Source organism: Geotrypetes seraphini, chromosome 1 (genome assembly GCF_902459505.1).
Source record: "Geotrypetes seraphini chromosome 1, aGeoSer1.1, whole genome shotgun sequence".
Lineage (NCBI taxonomy): Eukaryota > Metazoa > Chordata > Amphibia > Gymnophiona > Dermophiidae > Geotrypetes > Geotrypetes seraphini.
The window spans coordinates 50438839-50463344 of record NC_047084.1 but is presented as its reverse complement, the minus strand read 5'-3'; the positions used below and the strand labels follow the sequence as shown (position 1 = coordinate 50463344).

General features: G+C 43.3%; 1 protein-coding gene across 6 annotated transcripts in view; it reads left to right on the top strand.

The window, feature by feature from the left end:
* Window positions 1–24506, top strand: part of DDX4 (DEAD-box helicase 4) — a 340193-nt gene that overhangs the window by 215161 nt on the left and 100526 nt on the right. For all 6 annotated transcript variants that reach the window (XM_033931141.1, XM_033931188.1, XM_033931180.1 and 3 more), the window contains 2 exons: window positions 8307–8351; window positions 16543–16685. In XM_033931141.1, the coding sequence (XP_033787032.1) occupies window positions 8307–8351; window positions 16543–16685 (188 nt within the window). The remainder of the gene's footprint in view (window positions 1–8306; window positions 8352–16542; window positions 16686–24506) is intronic.

Sequence of the window (24506 nt, the reverse complement as noted above, 5' to 3'; positions counted from 1 at the left end):
CTGATAAAAGACAAAACGTAAAGCATTCTACTCTACTAAAATCAACCCATCCTGCCATGGTTCACAAGGATTCAATACAAAAGAGCTGTTCAACCTGATTACGAATTTATTTGACACCACTCGCTACACTTTACCCGTACACAACATTAAGTTACCCTCTGCGAATGATTTGGCTCTACACTTCGATTCAAAAATTAAAAACCTAAGAAACAACTGTTCAATAAATGACCCTAGTGATCATCAAATAGCTAACATACAAGGAAATGAAACACCTGTAGATATGATCTGGAGTTCCTTTCAGGATGTAGATTGGAATAATTATGCCAAACTATATAACAAATACTCTAAATCATATTGCGTCCTGGACTCATGTCTCCCAGAAATTATGACAGCGGCGCCACTAGAATTTAAACTATCCTTGCTGCACTACTTAACCCATATCTTAAAAAATGGGAAATTCCTCACTAATAACGGTCACATAATAATAACCCCAATCCTAAAAAATAGTAAAGAATCTTCAGCTCTAGAACCAACTACAGACCAGTAGCATCCATTCCACTTATTGTAAAAATCAGAGGGATTGGTACATACCCAATTGATGGAATATCTTAATCAGTTTTCTCTCCTACATGAAACTCAATCTGGTTTTAGACCTTTATTCAGAACGGAGACAGTAATTGCAGCTATCTTAGATAATCTGCGTCTACTGTTTAGCAAGGGCCTCAATGCCCTGATCATGCAATTTGATATGAGCTCCGCCTTTGATTTAGTAGACCATGCGAAAATGCTACAATTCTTAGATGCTATTGGCATCAGGGGTGAGGTGTTGAACTAGTTTCATGGCTTCCTTATGTCCCGTACCTATCAAGTACGTTTCAATTATGATCTCACCGATACCTGGAGCAATCCATCCGGTGTGCCACAAGGGTCACCGCTATCCCCATTGCTTTTCAATGTCTACATGTCCTCACTGGGCATGCAATTAACCCAGCTGGGGATAAAATTATTCAGTTACGCAGATGACTTTACGATCATCATCCCATTTGCTAACTCTATCTCAGAAACTATTCCCAAGGCATCAGAAGCTATAAATTTGATGGAGCATTGGATGACAAGACTTCAAGCTCAAACTTAATTCAGAGAAAACAAAATTTTTTGTTGCTTCACCACATCCGCTTGACACCAAAACACCACTGTGCATCAATAAACTTAGTTACCCTATTCAGTCCACCATGAAGATACTGGGTGTAACTCTGGATCAATGCTTAACCATGAAAGACCAGATGGACTCCTTAATCAGAAAGGGTTTTTTCACTCTCTGGAAACTTAAATCCATTAAATCATATTTTGATACCTTAGCATTCAGAATCCTGGTACAATCCCTCGTACTGAGTCAACTTGACTACTGTAACATCGCCTATTTAGCAATCTTCCAAAAGAATATTCGACGTTTACAATTAATGCAAAATGCAGCGGTCAGACTAATTTTCGGGCTAAAGAAATTTGATCACGTGACACCTTACTACTGGCAGTTGCACTGGCTACTGATGGAAGCTCGCGTAAAGTTCAAGTTTGCCTGCCTCTGCTTTAGAGTACTATACGGACTAGCCCCTAAATACATAACTGACCTTTACTCATTCTCAGCCAACAAATACAAGAGAAGCTCACATTTGAACTTCGTTTCCCCCCCAGTTAGAGATTGTAAACTAAAAAAACACCATGAACACCTTCTCTCACATCAGGCAGCATTATGGGGTTAAGATCTAGAACAATTGCTTTCGCCCACTACTTATGAGGAATTCAGGAAGAGCCTAAAAACACATCTGTTCCTGAAGTATCTAGACAGCTGACCCATACATCTCTCTCTCCTCAATAACGGTTCTCTTGACCTATCAACCACTTGCTTTCACCTCTTAAGTTCAATCAATTTGTACCTTCTTTTATTCTTTTGTAAACCGCATAGAACTTCACGGTACTGCGGTATATAAACTTGTTATTATTATTATTATAATAAGAAATTAGAGGTTATGAAGAGGATAGTTAGCTTTACATTTTAAATAGATAGCTTTACGTTTTGGAGAAAAGCCAGGTTTTCAGATGCTTTCAGAATAATTGGAATGAGCCTAGGTTCCGCAGCGGGGCAGGGAGCTTATTCCAAAGCTCAGTGAATTTGAAGAAAAGGGATTTCCCTAATTTACCTGCATACATGACGCCTTTTAATGAAGGAAAAGATAGTTTGAGTAAGTGGGCAGATCTGGTAGTGTCAGGTCTTGAAGAATTCCAGGATAGTGAGATTAAGGGAGGAAGAATGCCATGTAGGATCTCGAAAATTAGGCAGGTACGTTTAAAGTGAATCCTGGAAATCATCGGAAGCCAGTGAAGTTTTGACAGAAGCTGGGAAACATAATCAAATTTGCTTTTTGCGAAGATCAACCTAGCCTCAGTGTTCTGGATCCACTGAAGTCTTTGAAGACTTTTCTTGGTTAGACTTAGATAGATGGAATTACAATAGTCTAGTCTGGAAAGAATGATTGATTGTACAAGAACAGCAAAATGTTGTTGACGGAAGCAGGATCTCACTTTCCTCAACATGTGAAAACTAAAAAAAAACATTTTTTTAACCAGAGAGTTGAGATGATCACTAAAGGAAAGTGTAGAGTCAATAATGATGCCCAAAACTTTGCTTGAGAATTCAAATGCAATGTGGGACCAGAAGTTAGTGGAATGAGCGTGGGTAACTGATCTAATTTTGGGCCAAGCCAGAGTAGTTTTGTTTTGGACTCATTCAGCTTTATTTGTACTACTGACATATAGGGTCTTAAGGTAGTACTGTTAACATTAACTTAGAAGTAGGCATTGAAACGATCCACTAAAGTACTCAACTCAATTAGTAGCAATATAGAGAGCATAGCTCAAAGACTGTTACAACAGCGATATATTCTCCCATTACCTGTTTAACACCAATGTTGCAAACCTCACTCTTTACATCTGGACAACATCTGTCCTTACCAACATACATTCCCCCATCCCAGTCATTACATGCCAGGGCAGATGTAAAGAGGTAAGCCACCTCCCCCACAACAAACCTGTAGCACACAGACCCTGCTATATTAAGCCTGTCCCTACTACCCCTGCATCACCTGCACAAAAAAGCTTCAGAATTGCCCTTGCAAATGCAAGATCCATAAACAACGAAGATGCCATTCTTAGTGACTTTCTCACAGACAATAACTGGGACATCTTCCTGATTACAGAAACTTTGCTTAGACAACGATTGAGCCACCCTAGGCATGCTGTGCCCCCCCCTGGTTACCAAGCCCTAGCATGCTCATGCACCGACACCAGAGGTAGAGGTGTAGCTTCCATCATCAAATCCAACCTCAACCCAAGATTAATTGACGCTGTCGTACTAAACACACTTGAATGCCTTATCTTTTCAGTAGGACACAACAGAGGTCTTAACAATAGCTTTGATATGCAGAGTTCCCCATTCACCGATGACTGTCCTAGATGACCTTCTACCCATCTATGACAAGGTGACAATCTCTTACAACCGGATCACCATCCTAGGAGACTTTTAACTTCACAAACTACACAAATGAGACAGGATCCCCAGCAGATATCCTCCTGGGCTTCACCAAATAGTCTCTTCGCCAACCCACTCAGTGGGTCATGTCCTAAACCTAATCTTCATCCAAAATAACTCATCTACCAACACAACATCCACCAACTCCTCCATCGAACCAGTACCCTGGTCTGACCACCATATTATTACATTCAACCACCACCTAAGAAATAACCCCAGGAGAAAAATCCAAGATGGCGTCCTAACTGATCAGATGTTGTGGGGCTCTGAGTTTGGGAACTTTTTTCCTTATGCAATATCATTATTGAGATTGTGGCTACAATGGGTAAGAGGAAGACTTACCTTTCAGAGTCCTCTCTGAATCCCCTTTCCTCCATCGAATGTTTTCTGATCCCCACGGCGATGTTCCCCGGAACAGGTGCTGACGAGGAGGCGGCCCTACCCGCTCTGGATACTGTACTAAGCCCAGGAGAAAGACTTCCGCCCATGGATCCAGGCATGCAGATGAACACCACACTGTTGATGAGTCGCAGGGAGAGAGAAGCGCTGTGGAAAACTCGTCGTCGGGAGAGAGGCTCCAGAGTGTGAGAGGAGTGCTGGTATGCAGGAGACCAGTATGGGAACTGAGTTTGAGCTCCCCTTGGAGTCCGAAGGAGCTGTGGGAGGTTCATAGCCCCGAGGAAGTTCCAGGTCTGTAGTAAATGGTCAACAACAATACTGGTGAGCACAGCATTGTTCCTATGATAAAATCTTTACATATCACTTTGGAGTCCATCTGGGATGCTGTTTCACGCTTAGAGAAGATTGTTGTTGGTAACAAAACTTTGATGGATAATTCATTGCAAAATGTTAAGACCAGAATTATCACCCAGGAAGCTAAAAATTTTGAATTGGAAAGGAAAATGGAGGAAGCTCAAAATGATCTGAAGGAAAGTAAATATAATGCACTGGCTTATGGTCAGGGGTTAGTGGGACTGAGAGTAAAGTGGAGAAAATGGAGAATTATACCAGAAGGTTAAATCTATGCTTTATCAACTTTCCTCAATACAATAATATAGCTCCCATAGAACTGCTTAAGAGCTATCTGATGGAAGTTCTGGGAGCCCCAAAAGAAGCTGTGCCTCCATTTTCTCGAGTTTACTTTGTGCCGGGGAAAAAAACGACAAGCTCAAGTCCAGGGAGAATTATCCATGGACAGTTTGAATGTCACTCAGTTGTTGGAAACATCTACTGAAGAAGAGAGTATAAGATCTACACTCCTGGTGACATTCGTTTTTGAGTCCAATAAAGACTGGGTGATAAGACTGTTTTTTGGGGTGGCTTTTTTTTTTTTTTTTTGGAATAAAGATAAATTGTTTTGGGGAGGAAAAGTTTGGGTTTTTCCTGATATCTGTGTGGAGACAGGAAAAAAGGAAGAAGTTTTTGATGTTGCGCCCCAGGTGTTATCCCTGGGAGCCCATTTCTTTTTACGTTTCCCTTATAAATGCTTAATTGTATTTGAATCAAATAGGTGTCTTTTCTTTGATCCCAAACAATTGAGGGCATTTCTTGAAAATAAGTGTAAGATACAGGTCCAGGCTGAGGGTCCGAGGGAAGAAACTGGAGAATAGTTTGAGGAATTCTCTATAAGTTAAATTCAGTTGTGATGGCATCAGTTTGTAAATTTTTCTTTGCTTATTCTTAAAATAAGAAGGCCTCCTTTTCCTAATTTTCTCCCCCCTATTGATTAGTGGGCTTATAGGGGATCCAGTTATAAAATTTTCCTAAAGTACATGATTGTATAATTATTGGAATTAATACAAATGTTTGAAATAGCTGTATCCTGTTTCCTGAGGCATGTAATATGTAAATGAGTTTAATAAAGATTGAATAAAAAAAATAAAAGAAATAACCCCAGCAGAAGAAAGTCTATAACGACGATTCAGTTGACCTAAAGAATTTCTCCTCAGGTCTTTCTAACTAGCAAAAACACTGAACTCAAATTACAAATTCATCAATGAAGCAGCCACAACCTAGCACACCCAAGTAAAAAAAACCTCAACGAGGGCCTAGCCTCAATCAAAAAATTAAATGCTAACCCCGCAACCTTTCCTCTCCTTGGCACTGACAACCTAAGAGACCTAAGGAAAGCGGAATGGTACAAATTCAGGCCGAATGGCAACAAATCCAACTGGAGAAAAACTGCATGAAGAATATGAACTAGCTATACTCGATGCAAAAAAGGCCTACTACTCCCAACAACTACTAAAACCCTCCCAACTAATCAAAGAACTTTTTCACATTATCTAAAAAGATATTCTCTGCATCACAGGGAGACAATCAACACATGAACACCAGTCTCAACAGCGAATCACTCTCAGACTACTTCACTGAAAAAATAGACAATATGTGTCCCCACCTGGACACTATCACACAACCAAAACCGGTACTCTTCTGCCCAAACAGAATCCCAAACCCACTACTAAAAAACTAACCCACTTCAACAATGTCTCACTTGATGACCTTACCGAGATTAACTCCCTTCAGCCATCAGGCTCCATCCTAGATCCCTGCCCGTCACTCCTCCTAGTTGAGGTAAAAGACGCTTTTGCATGCTCAGTCCTCCCTCTTAAATGCCTCGCTACACTCAGCCTCTGTGCCTACAAGCTGGAAATCAGCAATCATAAGACTACTCTTGAAGAAACCCACACTTGACCCGGACACACCTAGGAACTTTTGGTCTATGTCCAACCTACCTTTCATTTCAAAGATCCTGGAAAAAACAGTACTCAATCAACTACACTCCTTTTATTGACAATAAAAAAGCCCTATCCGCTTTCCAGTCAGGTTTGCGGAAATTTCATAGCACTGAAACTGTCCTCCTTGATATCATCGATGACTGCTGGATACTTATGGACAAAGGAAACAATGTCCTTCTGGTGCTGTAGACTTCAGCGCAGCATTTGACACCATTGATATGACAACCTCCTCACCCGACACACTGAGCTTGGTGTCCAAGATACAGCACTACACTGGTTTGCAACCTTCCTAAGTGGCAGATTCCAATGCGTGCTACTCGATACCCCCTATCAAAGCCAAAGCCAGTCAAGTTTGGGGTACCACAAGCAGCACTATCGCCTCTGCTGTTTAATCTCTGTATTATGCCTGTCCTGGATATAGCCCACAAACACCAAATCAAGATTCACTCCTTTGCTGACAACATCCAACTATACCAGCGATCTCAAACTTGTGGCCCCCCAGGGACTATTTTGCGGCCCTTGGTCTGTCCTCTCCACTTCACAAGTTTTTCAATTGTGGAGAGGACAATTGCATACATATCGCGACTGCTGTGATTGACTTGCGTCTCTCTGGAGGGATTGTCGGCAAATGACCTCCTGGTGGCGCTGTGCTTTTCCCAGTCTCAGCCTCCCTCCGTCCCCTTTGGCTTGTGTCTCTAGTCAGCATAAATGTCAGCGAGCAGCCGCCCGGTTGCGCTGTGCATCTCGCGGTCTCAGCCTCCCTCCGCCCCCCTCTCAGCCTGGATCCAGAGCGCATGGCTCACTCTGCCCTGCAGCTCACCCGCAAGCATCAGAACCGAACAACGATGAATCCCAGGCTGTGGTGGCGGTTGCAGTGTAGGGCTGTAGGTCTTTGGCAAATATGTGAAAAATGTGTTTCTTTGAAAATTGCAATTGTCTGTCACACAGAAAAAAAAATTTTTTTTAACCCCCTATGATTTCTTCTGTGGTGGTGTTTCTTCACATTGGCCTATGTCAGTGGTCGGCAAACTGCGGCTCTTTTAGCCACTTGAGTGCGACTCGCGGTTCGCCTAAATCAGGGGTCCCCCAACCTGCTTCCCTTCTCACTGCCCTCCCCCAAGCCACCGCCAGTGGGGAACAGGCCGCCATCAGGGAATAGGCTAACACCACTGCAATCGGGGAACAGGCCAGCGCCGAGTTCTTAGCTCTCCCTGCTTATCTTCCCCAGTGCGGAGTCGACCAATTCTCGCCACCCGACGTCAATGCTAACGTCAGAGAGGAAGTTCTGGGCCAGCCAATCGCTGCCTGGCTGGCCCGGAACTTCCTCTCGGAAGGCAAAATTGACGTCGGGTAGTGAGAATTGGTCGGCCCCACACTGGGGAAGATAAGTAGGGAGAGCTAAGAACTCGGCGCCGGCCTGTTCCCCTATGGCAGCGGTGGCGGCCTGTTCCCCAATGGTGGTGGCTTGGGGAGGGCAGGGAGAAATAAAGAAAGAAAGGGGGGGGACAGGGAGACAGAAAGAAAGAAGGGAGGCGGGACACAGAAAGGGGGCATGGAGAGAGAAAGATAGAGAGTGAAAGACAGACATACAGAAAGAAAGCAATAAAAACCTACCTCTTCATCTGACTCCTCAGGCAAGCTAGCATTCAGACCATTACTCCCAAACCACTGTATTCGTAACATCTCTCCCTGTGTATACACTGACTCTCCCTGTGCATGCTTCAGGCTCCAAGTGTCTGCTAATCCAGAGCAGTTAAACTACCCTATTGCCTTAGTCTTCTGTTCCCTGTTAAATTGTCATATGTCTTGTTTGCTGTTATTTGTTACCATGTAACCCATTCTGGGCTCCTCAGAGAAGATGGGATATAAATAAATAATTCATGAGTTTTCAAATGAAGGAGAGAAAACACACTTAAGACTATACTTCCCAAATTATGTGTATATTTTTAATAAAATATTTACTTTTGCTTCAATCTTTTTAGCACGATTGAAATTGGATGAAGATGGGAAAGGTGCTGAATTTACAGGTATGTTTTTGTTCTCAGTATTTAACTTATACATCAAGGCAATCTGGATAAGGTAAAGAATATGCAATAAACCCAAATAAAATAGGAAATATCAGTTATCAGCACTCAGCTTCACTTATTTTTGATTTTTTGCATACTGACTCCACCCCACCCAATTACATCATGATTAAAGTTATTTTTCTTTTACTGTACCGATAAAAAAAAAAAAGTTTAGTTTACCAACATTCACTCTGAAAATCGCTGCTTCCATGCTTTCTCCCACAAAATCAATGATTCAAATCTTTCACCCTGAAAATCGCCGATTCCCAGTGTGCACAGAGAAAAACACTGCTTCCCAGCATGCATGGAGAAAATAACTAGGGATCTTTGAGAATCGCCTGCTAAAAGCCCTAACAGCTTTGTGAATTGCTGCTTGCCTACGAAAAGCCCTAACAGCTTTGTGAATCGCTGTTTGCCTGCTAAAAGATCTAACAGCTTTGTGAGTCGCTGGGATTGTGTTGAAGCTAAAATTATTTAAGATTAAATGGGGAGTCAATTTTCCAGATTATAAACTACAGTATATTATTATGCTTATTTGACTGTTGAAACTGCTGCTTGGTTTACAACTAAAGGGGTTAATAAGATCCTAAGTAGTCTGTTAAACAAGTTAATAAAATTGTGCCTCAATCTTTGATTATTGCATGGTGTGTCAAGGGTTCAATGGTAATACATAGTGCCTGTTTCCCCAAACCGCGAATAACTATTGAAATGTTGTTCACGGTTTCAATAGTAAAAACTCTGGCTGTTTCCTTAAACCGCAAATAACATATAAAAAGTTATTTGTGGCTTTTCCATATTCGTGGCTATGTTCCGCCCACATCCACCACGAATACGGAGGGAGAGTGTATAAGTAAAATGAGACAATACCATATTAGTCCACAACAGCAAAAGAGAGGTAAAAAATAGCTTCAAAGATAGACATAAAAGGAAAAAAAAGAGGAAACATTATTTCCAATTCTAAATAGACTGACCTTTTGTTAAAATTACTCTCTAGGCATAAGACCTACTCAAGTGGCATCCCTAAGGGGAGAATCTGTATATCTATAACCAACCTATTGTGTATTTCCTCCAGGCATGGAGCCACCTTAGTTTGAACATTCCCAAGGGGGGAGAACAAGCATTACCACTTCTATTGTATGACGGTCCATCCTAATACTGGAAGTAATCCACTTTGAAAAGGGAGGATGAAGTGGCTGCAGATCTACTGCATAACCTTAATAGGTGTATTCTTAAAGTAGGAGTAATTGATGGAGCATATAATAGTAATTCCAATGCAATAGGTGAGACATTATAGACCAGGGGTGTCCAACCTGCAGCCTGAGGGCCACATGCGGCCCCGTGAAGTATTTTGTGTGGCCCTGGTCGAGGGCGATGTAGCATTTTCCTCTGCTACCCCTGGGTGTTTACTGTCTTGTCGGCTCCCTCCTCTGTCTTGCTGCAGTGTTTGTGAGGCCCCAGAAACATTTTTTTTTTGGCTAATACAGCCCAGGGAAGTCAAAAGGTTGGACACCCCTGTTCTAGACAGATAGCTAGTGGCCATTGGAAGATAACCTGTTTGCAGAAGGAATCCACTCCAGATTTTTTCTCTGACTGACCCTCCTGTATTTCACTGAGAGCTCTACTGCCACTTTTAGTTTTTCCCTTCTGCAGACGAGTCTGAAGGAGTATTTCTTTTCTGCTCGCCCCGTTTTCTTATTTTCTTTGGTGGTTTTTGTACCTTTTCGGGGTTTTCTTTGTGCTTACTGTTTCTTCAGCTCTGCTTGCGTAGAGAAGATACAGACTCTAGTCTGTAGCTGACAGGCCGATCCCTGGTGGTACCAAACATAAGAACATAAGCATTGCCTCTGCTGGGTCAGACCAGGGGTCCATCGTGCCCAGCAGTCCGCTCCCGCGGCGGCCCCCCAAATCCATGACCTGTAAGTTCTCCACCACCTAAATTGTTTATACCCTAATCCTGAAGTAATCTGCATAGTAACCCTCTGTCTATACCCTGTAATCCCTTTCTCTTTCAGGAAGTCATCCAATCCCTTTTTGAAACCCAATATTGTACTCTGTCCTATCACCTCTCCTGGAAACGCATTCCAGGTGTCCACCACCCTCTGAGTGAAGAAGAACTTCCTAGCATTTGTTCTGAATCTGTCTCCTTTCAGTTTTTCTGAATGCCCTCTTGTTTTTGATGTCCCCACTAGTCTGAAGAATCTGTCCCTCTCTTCCTTTCATGATTTTATAAGTCTCTGTCATGTCCCCTCTAAGTTTCCGCTTTTCCAGGCTAAAGAGCCCCAGCTTCTCTAGCCTTTCAGCATATGAAAGATTTTCCATGCCCTTTATCATCTTTGTTGCTCTTCTCTGTTAGCCATCCTGCATTTGTTTCTTTGGAGCACAGGGCTATCCCCTCTTTTCCCCCTGTTTAGCAGGGGTTCAAGTGTAGGCTGTTACGCATCCTTTGGCGGCTCAGTGGTGTCTCACAGGGCGTCAGCTGTGTTTTTCCTTAACGCATCTGTCAGTCTGTAGGGGTGGAGTATGGTCAGGCACTGTGTCTGGCAGCCCGAAGATCAGCAATGAAGAGGCATTCCCAGCATGAGGCAGTGATTCTCTGATTCCAGCTACTGTAAGAGAGCTGAGGCAGGCTGCAACAAATTTCCTGCACAGGTCACAGTGAATAAGGCTGTCAAAGCCTATGAGGTGGATCAGGGAAGGGGTCTGAATTTCACAGTTTTAGAGGTTTCTGCATATTCCCCTACTTGAAATATCACAATTTTGGCACAAATTTCTTAACGGTGACCATCTTGCGGTACTCCACTGTGTATTCTGCTCCATAGAAGAAAATGTCCATTTAACCCTACCCTCTGTTTTCTATCCGTTAACCCAGGGGTGCCCACACTTTTTGGGCTTGCGAGCTACTTTTAAAATGACCAAGTCAAAATGATCTACCAACAATAAAATTTAAAAAACACAAAGCACACTGTATGCAGAGAAAATGTTAATTATCATTTGTATTCGGGGTTTTTATCAGAGGTCAAGGCAGATGACTTTAAAATATGCAATGTCACCTCAGTAACAACTAGACAAAAATAGACAAATATACCCCCTCCCTTTTTACTAAACCACAATAGTGGTTTTTAGCGCAGGGAGCTGCGCTGAATGCCCTGCGTTGCTCTCGATGCTCATAGGCTCTCTACGCTAATATCCGCTATTGCGGTTTAGTAAAAGGGGGCCATAATGCAAAATATAGACAAAAGATATAAATTCTCAAAACGGACACATTTTGATTGCTAAATTGAAAATAAAATCATTTTTCCTACCTTTATTGTCTGGTAATTTCATGAGTTTCTGGTTCCACTTCCTTCTTCTGTAAAGCCAATATTTCTTTCTTTCTGCCTTTCTTTCTCTCTCCCCCTGCCCCCCTCTTTTTTTTCTGCCTTTCTTTCTCTCTCCCCCTACCCCCCTTTCTTTCTCTTTCTCTCTCCCCCTGGCCCCCTCTTTCTTTCTGCCTTTCTTTCTCTCTCCCCCTGGTCCCCCTCTTTCTTTCTGCCTTTCTTTCTCTCTCCCCCTGGCCCCCCTCTTTCTTTCTGCCTTTCTTTCTCTCTCCCCCTGCCTGCCTGTCTTTCTTTCTGCCTTTCTTTCTCTCTTCCCCTGCTTGCCTGTCTTTCTTTCTGCCTTTCTTTCTCTCTTCCCCTGCTTGCCTGTCTTTCTTTCTCTCTCCCCATGCCACCCCAAGCCATCGTGCCAATTTCTCCACTTCCCCGATTCTTTCCCTACCCCCACACCCAAGCCACCAACGCGTCACCAAACCTGGTTTCACCGGTACAGGATTTGTGTGGTAGTAAAAGGACTCTGCCTTTCAGATTCAGGAGGATCGTGAGTACAGCTGTTTTGTTTGGAGTCATGACGGCGGAAGCGGTTAAGCGCTGTTCACGGTGTGGTAAGCGCTGCACACCGTCGGGAGTGTGTTCTGCCGCTTGTTCAGGGAATGTGGCAATGGCTTTGTTGGCTCTGGAGTGCGTGCTGGCTCCCTGCATGAAAGACTCGCTTGGGGATAAGAAGGAGGCATTCTCGTAGGTGGTAGAGGTGCGTCCTTCTAGTTCAGCAGGGGCTGTTGGTGAGCTAAAGATGGAGGGAGAGGCAGATGTGGAGAATATGCTGGCAGGCACGCTGCCTTTCTCTCCGGAGTTTGTCCTTTTGCTGCTGCTTCCCCGAACTAGGCCTGACGCGTACAAGCGCCGGGCCCACAAGACTTCACTTCCGACGTCAATTCTAACATCGGGGAAGAAGTTCCAGGCAAGCCAGGCAGCGATTGGCTGGCCCAGAACTTCCTCTCCGACATCAGAGGTGAAGGTTTGTAAGTCCGGTGCTTGTATGCGCCAGGCCTGGCTTGGGGAAGAAGCAGGGAGGAAAAGATCACAAAGGCAACGCGATCGACTCGCGTTGCCTTGGCAATCTACCGGTCGATCGCAATCGACCTATTGGGCAACCCCTGCGTTAACCAATTCCTAATCCACAATTGAACTTTGCCACCTATCCCATGACTACTTAATTTTCTCAGGAGTCTCTCTTGAGGAACTTTGTCAAAAGCTTTATGGAAATCTAGATACGCTACATCATGGGTGCCCACACTTTTTTGGCTTGCGAGTTACTTTTAAAATGATCAAGTCAAAATGATCTACCAACAATAAAATTATAAAAAACACAAAGCACATTGTACGCAGAGAAAATGTTAATTATCATTTATATTTGGGGTTTTTTCAAAGAGATCAAGGCAGATGACTTTAAAATATGCAATGTCACCTCAGTAAGAACTATACAAAAATAGACAAATATACCCCCTCCCTTTTTACTAAATCGTGATAGCGGTTTTTAGCGCAGGGAGCTCTCGATGCTCATAGGCTCCCTGCACTAAAATCTGCTACTGCAGTTTAGTAAAAGGGGGCCATAGTGCAAAATATAGACAGCAGTTATAAATTCTCAAAACAGACACATTTTGATCACTAAATTGAAAATAAAATAATTTTTCCTACTTTTGTTCTCTGGTGATTTCATGAGTCTCGGGTTGCACTTTCTTCTAACTGTCCAACTTTTTCTTCCTCTCTCCCTGCCTGCCACCTGCCACACTCCATTCCCTCCCCCAACTTTTTTTTCCTCTCTCCCTCCCTTTCTTTCTTACTTTCTCTCTTTTTTTCTGTCTTCCTGTCTTTCTCTTTCTGTCTCCCTGTCCCCCCTTTCTTTCTGTCTCCCTGCCTTGTCTTTCTTTCTGTCCTTTCTTTCCCCACAAGCCGCCGCCGAGTTCTTCCTGCTCTCCGATGCTGTAACGGTCTAACAGCCTTCCTCCCGACATCGATTCTGACTTCGGAGAGGAAGTTACAGGCAGCCAGGCAGCGATTGGCTGGCCCGGAACTTCCTTTCCACCGTCAGAATTGACATGGGGGGAGGGGGGAAGGCTGGTGTGCCCGGCACTTCTACAGTCTGGCCTGTTAAAGCGTCAGGGAACAGGGAGAATGCAAAGGCAACACGAGTCCATCGTGATCGACTCGCATTGCCTTTGCTATCTACTGGTCGATCGTGATAGACCTTTTGGGCACCCCTGCATTACATCAATCGGCTCATCTTTATCCACATGTTTATTCACACCTTCAAAGAAGTCAAGCAAATTGATGAGGCAAGATCTCCGTCAGCTGAACCTATGCTGAATCTCTCATTAAATCATGTTTGTGTACGTGTTCGTTCTGAGGAAAGGGATGTTACCAGTGGTGTGCTTCAAGATTCTGTTCTTGGGCCTTTTCTTTTTAACATTTTTATAAACGATATTGCTGAAGGGTTGTCGGTTAAGATTTGCCTCTTTGCGGATGATACCGAAATTTACAATAGAGTAGACACACCGGATGGGAAAGACCTCGCGAAGCTTGAAGAATGGTCTGAAATTTGGAAGCTAAAATTTAATGCTAAGTAATGCAAGGTCATGCATTTGGGATGCAAAAACCTGAGGGAATGATACAGTTTAGGGGTGAAGAACTTATGTGCACGACAGAAGAGCAGGATTGTATGTGATGACCTTAAGGTGGCCAAACAGGTTGAAAAGGTGACGGCGAAAGCTAGAAGGATGCTAAGTTGCATAGGGAGAGGTATAGCAGTGGGAAAAAGGAGGTATTGATGCCCTGTATAAGAATTTGGTGATACTTCATTTAGAATATTGTGTACAATTTTGGAGGCTGCACCTTCAAAAAGATATAAAAAGGATGAAGTTGGTCCCGAGGAAGGCTACTAAAATGGTATGTGGTCTTCATAAGGCGTAAGGTGACAGACTTAAAGATCTCAATCTATATACTTTGGAGGAAAGGCGGGAGAGGGGAGATATAATAGAGTTGTTTAAATACCTATATAATGTAAATGCACATGAGTCGAATCTCTTTAATTTGAAAGGAAACTGCAATGAGAGGGCATAGGATGAAGTTAAGAGGTGATAGGCTCCAAAGTAATCTAAGGAAATACTTTTTTACAGAAAGGGTGGTAGATGCAATGAATAGACTCACAGAAGAGATGGTGGAGACAGAGACTGAGCGTTCAAAAAGGCCTAGGATAGACACGTGGGATCTCTCGGAGAGAGAAAGATAATGGTTATTGCGAATGGGTAGACTAGATGGGCCATTTGGTCTTTATCTGCCATCAAGTTTCTATGTTTCCATATTCTTTCTTCGCTTTTTTTTATCAGTGCTTTGCATCTAACTTGCCAATGCTTGTCTCTCCTTATTTTCTTTGTTCGAATTCTTTTTCCATTCTTTAAAGGATGTTTTTTTTGGCTCTAATATCCTCTTTTGCTTCACCGACTCTCATTGCCTCTTCTTTCCACCTTTGCTGATATGTGGCATACATCTAGTCTAGGCTTCCACAGTGGTATTTTTAAATAACATCCAATTTTTTTAGGCCTTATTTAGTAGTAAATATCTAACTGTATTGGGAACATACAGCATAATAGCAGCATAATAGCCCTTTTTTTTTTTAAAGGTAATATCTGTCGTATTAGTGTATTAGAAAATGTAACTAGAAGGCTGAGCCTCATTCGGGGAAGTATTGTTAATTATGACTTGAAATCATGCATATATCTACATATCTGCCATCCTGTGTTTGTGAACTGTATGTTTTGTTTCCCTGCCAGTGTATTTGTAAACCGCGTGTTTGTTAAATGTTTTTATGCATGAAGTGCTCAACCTTGTGGTTTTATCAGCTGTATAATAATAATAATAATATAACAGTTTATATACCTCAGGACCGTGAAGTTCTTTGCGGTTTACAATAATTAGAAGATGAATGGATTTAGCAATGTTCTGCCGGTTAACATTGATAGAAAGATGCTACAAGTTGAGTGGAATTAGCAAAGTTAGAAACTAGTGATTAACAACTCTAGGGATCAGTTATTGTGGGATGAGGTTAGTTGCCTAAGTACTTTAGGAACAGATATGTTTTTAGGTGTTTCCTAAATTCCCCATAAGTAGTAGACGTAAGCAATTGTTCTAGATCTTTATCCCATATGGCTGCCTGGTGTGAGAGGAGATGTTGATGATGTCTTTTGAATTTACATCCTCTAACCGGTGTGTGTGTTCTAAGCCTTATTCTGGTGCTCCAGTAGCCTTTCTCAGTGCATTGCAAACTTCACTCTGGTGTTACTCCAAATGTCTTTTCAAACCCCCAAAAGCCCCCCCCCCCCAATTGAATTTTCCCAAACTTAACACCTAGCTAAATCATTTTCTGGTATCGTAAAATGTAACCTCTCCCCATTTCATCAAAATCCTCAGAGCCATTTTCAAGGAAAAAGAATTACAACAAGCATACAATTGCTCTCTCTAGTATAGAATATAATGCATGTGTGAAGATGTAAATACTCTAGGAACCAACTTAAACATAGGCTAAATGAACTTTATCTGCATTCATTTTTCTATCTAGTCTGCCTATCCATGCCATCTGCTATCTCATCCTCTCCTTTGGAGATCATATGTACTTATCCCAAGCTTTCTTGAATTCTTTATCTCCCATCACCTCCACCAGAAGACCATTCCATGCATTCACCACACTTTCTGTGAAAAGTATTTTCTGAGGTTATTTTGTAGTCTATCCTCTTTCACCTTAGATTACTAACATTCATTTTGTTGCTTAATTTCTTAAGGTCCAAAGGTGACATATGTGCCGCCACCACCACCAGATACTGAAGATGCTATTTTTGCACATTACCAGATGGGTATTAACTTTGACAAGTATGATGACATTCTTGTGGATGTATCTGGACGTGATCCTCCTCCAGCAATACTGGTAGGGTAACTGAAAACTTTGTGTGGGAATCTGTCAGAGTGACAGATATTTTTAAAGCTTATATATGAACCCATAATAAACAAATGAAGCAATTATAAATGAGAGCAATAAAATGCATTTTGTAAAACATAAGGCATGCGAGTTGGTAACTTTTTATTGTAAGTTTAATAATATGTTAAATTTTATTGTATACACAGATTTATTAAGAAGAGTAGAGGGCTTATAGACAAAGATACTGGTGAAAAAAATTTAACAAATGAGAATAGACAATCAAATTGCTTAGTTATAAATGTAAACTTTCTGTTGAAACAATATTATTCTAACTTGGTGGAAGGTGATGTTAGCTTGTAAAAAGCTATTTAATCTATTAGATCATTTTAACTAATATTGACTATTTTAACGCTTTCCAGCAATTTGAAAGTGCATATTGCTTCCAAGTTAGCTTTTCATTTTAGGATTCGGGTTGAGAAAATTATATAAGCTGCCTTTCCAAAACTGGTTTAATAGTGTCTTGAGTTATATCTGAAGAAGCATTTCCAGTGGATAGGTTATGAACAGTTTGAAGAGAGAAGGCTCTGTTAAAATTTGCCAAGTCATCATGCAGCCTGGGTATTTATCCTGTTTATTTAATGAAGATGGACACTGACTAATTGATTTAATGCACAGTTGAATATAGGAGAATTTCCTGCCACTAGTGATAATATTACTTTGACCACCATTCCAAAGAATACCAATGGAGATATGAACTTCTATTCTGCTTTTTGTTAAAATGATAGGAAGCCCTTGTGATAAAGCAATTAGAAATTTCTCTGTCTTGTGTCTGGAAAGATGTTAATATTTAAACTGTCTAAGTTCAATTGTGGCTCTTGAGAAAACTTTGCTGAGCCAAGGCAAATGTGCTGTTAATATGCAATTTTGATCTTTCATATGCCTCTGATTTGGTGGATCATAAGATCTTGATATCTGCTAAAATGTATTCAGGGAAGAGTGTTACAGTGGTTTCAAGGGTTTCTTAGAACATTGGTATGCCAGAAGGAGTCGGACACGACTTGGAAGCTGAACTGAGACAGGAATGCAGGACTGGAAGTGTAACAGTGATGGGGGACTTCAACTACCCGGGGATAGACTGGAGCACGGGTCACTCAAACTGCACTAGGGAAACAGGATTTGTAGAAGCTGTGAGGGACTGCTTCATGGAGCAACTAGTCACGGAACCAACGCGAAGGGGTGCTACTCTTGACCTCATCCTAAACGGATTAGGGGGGCCTGCACGAGGGGTAGAAGTGGGAGAACCACTAGGCAACAGTGACCACAACGCGATCAGATTCACATTAGAAAGGGGGACACCCATAGTAAGGAGGACCGCAACAACTGCGCTCAACTTCAGGAAAGGGAACTATGTTGCTATGAGGGAAATGGTGGGGAGAAGGCTCAGAAACATCTTTAAGATGGAGACTGTAGGAAGTGCCTGGACCCTATTCAGGGACACCCTGCAGGAAGCACAAAGAATGTACGTCCCCAGTTTCAGGAAAGGCTGCAAGAACAAGCGGTCAAAGGACCCGGTTTGGATGTCAACTGAAGCAAAGAGGGCAATAAATGACAAAAAAGTATCCTTCCGGAGATGGAAAAAGGACCCAACGGAGGAAAATCACCAGACGCACAGGAAATGCCAAAAGGAATGCCACCGAGAGGTTAGAAAAGCAAAAGGGAAATACGAAGAGGGGTTGGCCAGGGAGGCGAAAAACTTCAAAGCATTCTTCAGTTACGTAAAGGGGAAGCGACCAGCGAGAGAGGAGGTGGGGCCCTTGGACGATGGGGATAGGAAGGGAGTGATAAAGGAGGATAAAGAGGTAGCTGAGAGGTTGAAACACGTTCTTCTCGTCGGTCTTCACGAGAGAAGACACATCTAATATACCGGACTCAGAGGAGCTCATGAGTGGGGAACAGGCTGAAAAATTGGAGCACATAGAGGTAAGTAAGGAGGATGTCCTCAAAAAGACAGGTTAAAATGCGGCAAATCACCGGGCCCGGACAGGATCCACCCAAGGGTTCTGAAGGAACTAAGACAAGAAATAGCGGGCACAATCCAGCATGTTTGCAACCTATCCTTGAAAACTGGAGAGGTACCAGAGGACTGGAAATTGGCGAATGTCACACCTATCTTCAAGAAGGGATCGAGGGGTGACCCCGGGAACTACAGGCCGGTGAGCCTGACTTCAATTATAGGGAAGATGGTGGAAGCTATGATCAAGGACGGCATTTGCGATGACATCGAGAGAAATGGCCTACTGAGAACAAGCCAACACGGATTCTGTAAGGGAAGGTCGTGCTTAACGAACCTTCTGTACTTCTTTGAGGGAATAAGCAGTAGGGTGGACAATGGGGAACCCATAGACATCATTTACCTCGATTTTCAAAAGGCTTTCGACAAGGTGCCACATGAAAGGCTGCTTAGGAAGCTGTGGAACCACGGGGTGGGAGGGGATGTGCACAGATGGATCAAGCACTGGTTGTCGGGTAGACTGCAGAGGGTCAGAGTAAAGGGCCAATATTCTGACTGGCGGGGAGTCACGAGCGGTGTGCCACAGGGATCGGTGCTGGGGCCGTTACTCTGCAACATATTTATCAACGACCTGGAAAAGGAGGCAAAGTGAGAGGTTATAAAATTTGCAGACGATACCAAACTGTGTGGCAGAGTTAGGTCCAGGGAGGAGTGTGAGGACCTGCAAAGGGACCTGGACAAGCTGGAAGACTGGGCAAACAAATGGCAAATGCGCTTTAACGTGGAAAAATGCAAGGTCATGCATATAGGGAAAAAGAACCCGTTGTTCAACTACAAATTGGGGGGGGGGCATTGTTGGGAGACAGCAGACTTGAGAGAGACTTGGGTGTGCTGGTGGATGCATCACTGAAGCCATCTGCACAGTGTGCAGCAGCCTCGAAAAAAGCCAACAGGATGCTGGGCATCATAAAGAGGGGCATAACAACCAGGAAGTCATCATGCCATTGTATCGAGCGATGGTGCGTCCACATCTGGAATATTGCGTTCAGTATTGGTCGCCGTACCTCAAGAAGGACATGGCAGTACTTGAGAGAGTCCAAAGGAGAGCAACGAAACTGGTAAGAAGGCTGGAACACTGCCCATACGCCGAGAGGTTGGATAGGCTGAGGCTCTTCTCTCTGGGAAAAAGGAGGCTCAGGGGAGATATGATAGAGACCTTCAAGATCATGAGGGGCATAGAGAATGTGGATAGAGACAGATTCTTCAGACTGAAGGGGACAACAGGTACGAGGGGGCATTCAGAGAAACTGAAGGGAGATAGGTTCAAAACAAATGTAAGGAAGTTTTTTTTCACCCAAAGGGTCGTGGACACTTGGAATGCGCTACCGGAGGACGTGATCAGGCAGAGTACGGAAAAAGGGATTCAAACAGGGATTGGACGGATTCCTGAGGGATAAAGGGATCGTGGGATACTGAGAGAGGTATCCAGGTAAAAAGTATAGAAACCCAACCAGGTCATGCATGTGCAAGACCGGAGGGTTAGGACTTCGATGGGAAGATAGGACTTAAATGGGAAACCAAGGTGGCAAGGGGCCCCTTCTGGTGATTCAGACAGGTGACCTGTTTGGGCCGCCGCGGGAGCGGACTGCTGGGCAGGATGAACCTATGGTCTGACCCGGCGGAGGCACTGCTTATGTTCTTATGGTCCAACCAAGTAAAAAAAAAAAAAAAGTGCTATTTTATCAGATTCTTGGCACCCTGTGGAGAACTGCAATGTTTTCCCCCTCCCTATCTCCTACTTTTAACCTGTTGTGTTGGGACAAATCAATTTACAATTTTTCATATATGTTGACTATCAGTTTTGCTTCCCATTTCTGAGGTTTGGTCAGCTTCTCTTAAATGTATATCAAATTGCTTTAATTGAAAATTGGATTTCATGTCATAGGTTCATGGGTTACCATTAGTCATCTCAATAGTGAATCTGCTGGTAGCAAAATTAGAGAGTTTGGACAGCAAGAGGGATGGACATCAGATGTGTTTGTGGACTCCCTTTGAGTGGAAGTACAAAAAGATTGGAACCCCTCACCATCGGAGATTACTTACTCCATTTTACACAGGGTGGCTAACTTGCCTCACCTTTACCAATTTACTGACGGATAGACTGGTAAGTAAGGTGGAGGAAAGGCTATGCCAGAGGCAAGAGGGCAGTTGGGGATGCAGCAGGTAAGAGTAAATACTCTATCAAGCTACCACTTCACCCAATGCTCTTTCTAAGGATTGGTCGGGTGAATGCAATTTATTTTTTCTTATCAGCAACAAGTTCTTCTAGTGCAAAAGACATACGAGTCTTGAATTAGTGGGTTATTCACTTCTACTTGCAAGTTTGTATAGAGGGCGCCAAGTACATTTTTAGCTTCTCCTCCTCCATCACTAGGCTGGGCTGTTTCTCTTCAGTTCCTTCTACATGCAAGTTGAAGATACTTTTCTGATTTCAGTTTGACTTCCCATTCTGATGTAGGCAGATTTTTTGAAGGGAGTATTGCAGCTGCATGCTCCTGTGCAATAGCCATTTCTGACGTGAAATATTAACATTGTATTGCAGGCCCTCAGTAAAGGTTTCATACAAGTCCTTATGAGATGTCACTGGATCTTACCGTTAAGATGTTTTTTCTGGTAGCTATCTCCTCAGCAAGAAGGGTCATGGAGCTCCAGGCTCTGTCGTGCAAAGAGCCTTTCCTCAGATTTTTAGAGGCTGGCATCTCACTGAGCACAGTACTTCTTTTCTGCCAAAGATATCAATCTACGTAAATCAGGAAGTCCGATTGCCCATGATCCATGCAATGGGTTTGAAGAAAAAGGGCAAAGTATTGACATTGCTGGATGTTTGGAGAGTTCTTCTCCATCACTTTGAGGTGACAAATGATTTTTGTGTCTCAGATCATCTTTTGTACCTACTAAGTCCTAGCCATCTGGGAAAGCCAGTTTCTAAGGCTTCCATTTCAAAATGGATTTGCATGACTATTTCTTCAGCATATATAGGGTGTGGCAAGCAACCACCAATTTCTTTGAGAGCACACTCCTCAAGGAGTGTAACTTCATGGGCAGAGTCCCAGGCATTTCTGTCTGAGGAGGTTTGAAGGGTGGCTATTTGGTCCACCCGCCATACTTTTACAAAATTTTATTAGGATGGATATAGCGGCACATCTAGACACCATTTTTGGGTCCTGTGTACTAGCAGCAGGCTCCTCTGCCGCTACCTAGACTCGGGGGACTGCTTTGTTTTGTACATACCACTGGTTCAATATTTATATTCCTTTTGCATTAGAAAAGATATTGGGTTATTATCTTGATAATCTTCTTTCTAATAGAAAGGCATATGAGTTTTGAAGACCTGTTCTATCAGATTTCAATTTAGCCTTCTTACTCTCTCAAACATGTATGTAATTTGAGATGCTTGTCATTCTCATTTCAAGCAGGTCTTAAGAATGTTGATATAACTCTATTGCAAAAAGGCATATGAGAGACTGAGAATTGCATAAGTGTTGGTTCTGGTTGAACTTTGCACTCAGGTGGGTGGCTTGTTTGGTCCCACCTTGTTTTCTGTTATGTTTCTATTGGCATTGGTTTAATTGTAATCGTTTCACAGCAGAGCAGACTTGGCTTTGTCAGAGTTCCCCTTGCCCCTTCTCTTTATTTTTCTTCTTATTGTGGTTACAATTGCTTTGGTACGGACTGAGAAGAAACAGCACAGCCCAATAATGTAGGCAGAGCCAAAAAATGTAGATGACACCTTCTTCACAAACTCATGAGTAAAGTTGAATAACCCACTGGTTCAAGGCTCATATGCCTTTCTGCTAGAAAGGAAATGATCAAAATAAGAATCTAGTTTTCCCTAAAGTCAGGTTTGCAAGTATTTTTGTGAGCGACCATGTAACATGTGTAAGCAGCGTTCTTATAATCTTCGAGCAATTGCTCACATGCACCACTTAGAGCAGGGGTCAGGAACCTATGGCTCGCAAGTTGATGGCTGTATCTGGCTCGCTGCCAACGTGACACTCTGACTTCCGGGGGCAGAGCCAAGGAGAGCGGCCGCACACACTACGAGCTCCTCTGCTTCTGCGGAGAAAAATCTTCTCTAAGACGTGCACTGCAGCAGAGGACACCCGAGCAGACCTACCCAGACCATTGGGGACATTCTGCCTGTCACCTGGAAGCGGGAGCCACTGACACAGAGCCGGATCGGATCTGAGCCAGGACAGGGACAGCGGCGGCCATCTTCTGATGCTCTGCACAGTGTGTCACCTCCCCCAGCTGCAGATTCTAGCCTGGACAGTAGCAAGTTATACCAGTGAAGGGGATAAGTTGTGAGTATGCCTACTTCATTTGTTATTGCTCCAGAACCCCCTCTAATCTCCTCAGTGTCCCTCTGACTATAAGAATGCATGGGAAAAATCCTTGGCTGGGGCTTGATTGATGCATGCTGGGAAAGAAGAACATGTCTTCTTTCTGTCGAGCGCAGGCCACGTACTCCTCTGCATCGCATCCGGCATCCTTGGGACCCACCCTACCTTGCCCCGCAGCATCTGCAGCCGAACGGGCCTGAAGCCGCATCGTCCTTCACAGGCAGCCCCAAATCGAGGCCCCGGCTTCCCATCCCACCAGTTACACCCGCAATTGGCTACCCTGCCTTCATTACCTCTGCCCTGCCCACAGACCACTACCTGGGGTGGTATCCTTCTCACCTCAGTCAGCTAGCAAATTGCAGAAACCCTTTTATTGAAGAAGATGGCTAAAAGAAAAAAAAGATGAGGAGTATCGTACTTCTCAGCAGGAAAGGACAGAGGAATTCGCCTTTGTGGAGAGAGCAGGTTCTGCAGTGTGTCTAATATGCAATGATAAAATTGCATCGATGAAACACTCAAATATAAAGCAGCACTTTGACACACGCCATACTACATTTGCATCAAAATATCCTGCGGGGGACATCAGGAAGAAAGCATGTCAAGAGCTACTGTGCTGAGTGCAAGCTAGTCAGCAGCAACTCCGTGTTTGGACCCAACAAGGTGACTGGAATTCGGCTAGCTTTGCTGGTGCTTTAGCAATTGTGAGAAGTGGAAAGCCATTCACAGATGGGGAGTATGCCAAAACATTCATGCTTGATGTTGCCAATGAACTTTTTGACGATTTTTCGAATAAAGACAAGATAATCAAACGAATAAAAGACATGCCTCTGTCAGCAAGAACTGTTCACGATCGTACCATCATGATGGCAAATCAAATTGAGGCAACACAAGTGAAGGACATAAATGCAGCACCATTCTTTTCTCTCGCTTTGGATGAGTCAACAGATGTAAGCCATTTATCCCAGTTCAGCGTGATTGCAAGGTCTGCTGTCGATGACACACTACGTGAGGAAAGTCTTGCTGTTTTGCCTATGAAAGGGACAACAAGAGGGGAGGATTTATTCAAGTCTTTCACTGAGCTTGCTAAAGAACAAAATCTACCGATGATAAACTTATTTTGGTGTATACTCATGGTGCTCCGTGCATGGTGGGAAAAAATAGAGGATTCGTAGCGCTTCTTCGTGAACATGAAAAGAGACCCATCCTAAGTTTTCACTGTATCCTACCTCAGGAGGCGCTTTGTGCTCAGAAGTGTGGCGAGCAGCTTGGTGAGGTAATGTCGCTGGTCATTCAGGTGGTCAACTTTATTGTTGCCCGAGCTTTACATGATCACCAGTTTAAAACACTGCTGGATGAAGTTGGGAATAATTATCCTGCTCTGCTTCTGCACAGCAATGTGCGTTGGTTGTCAAGAGG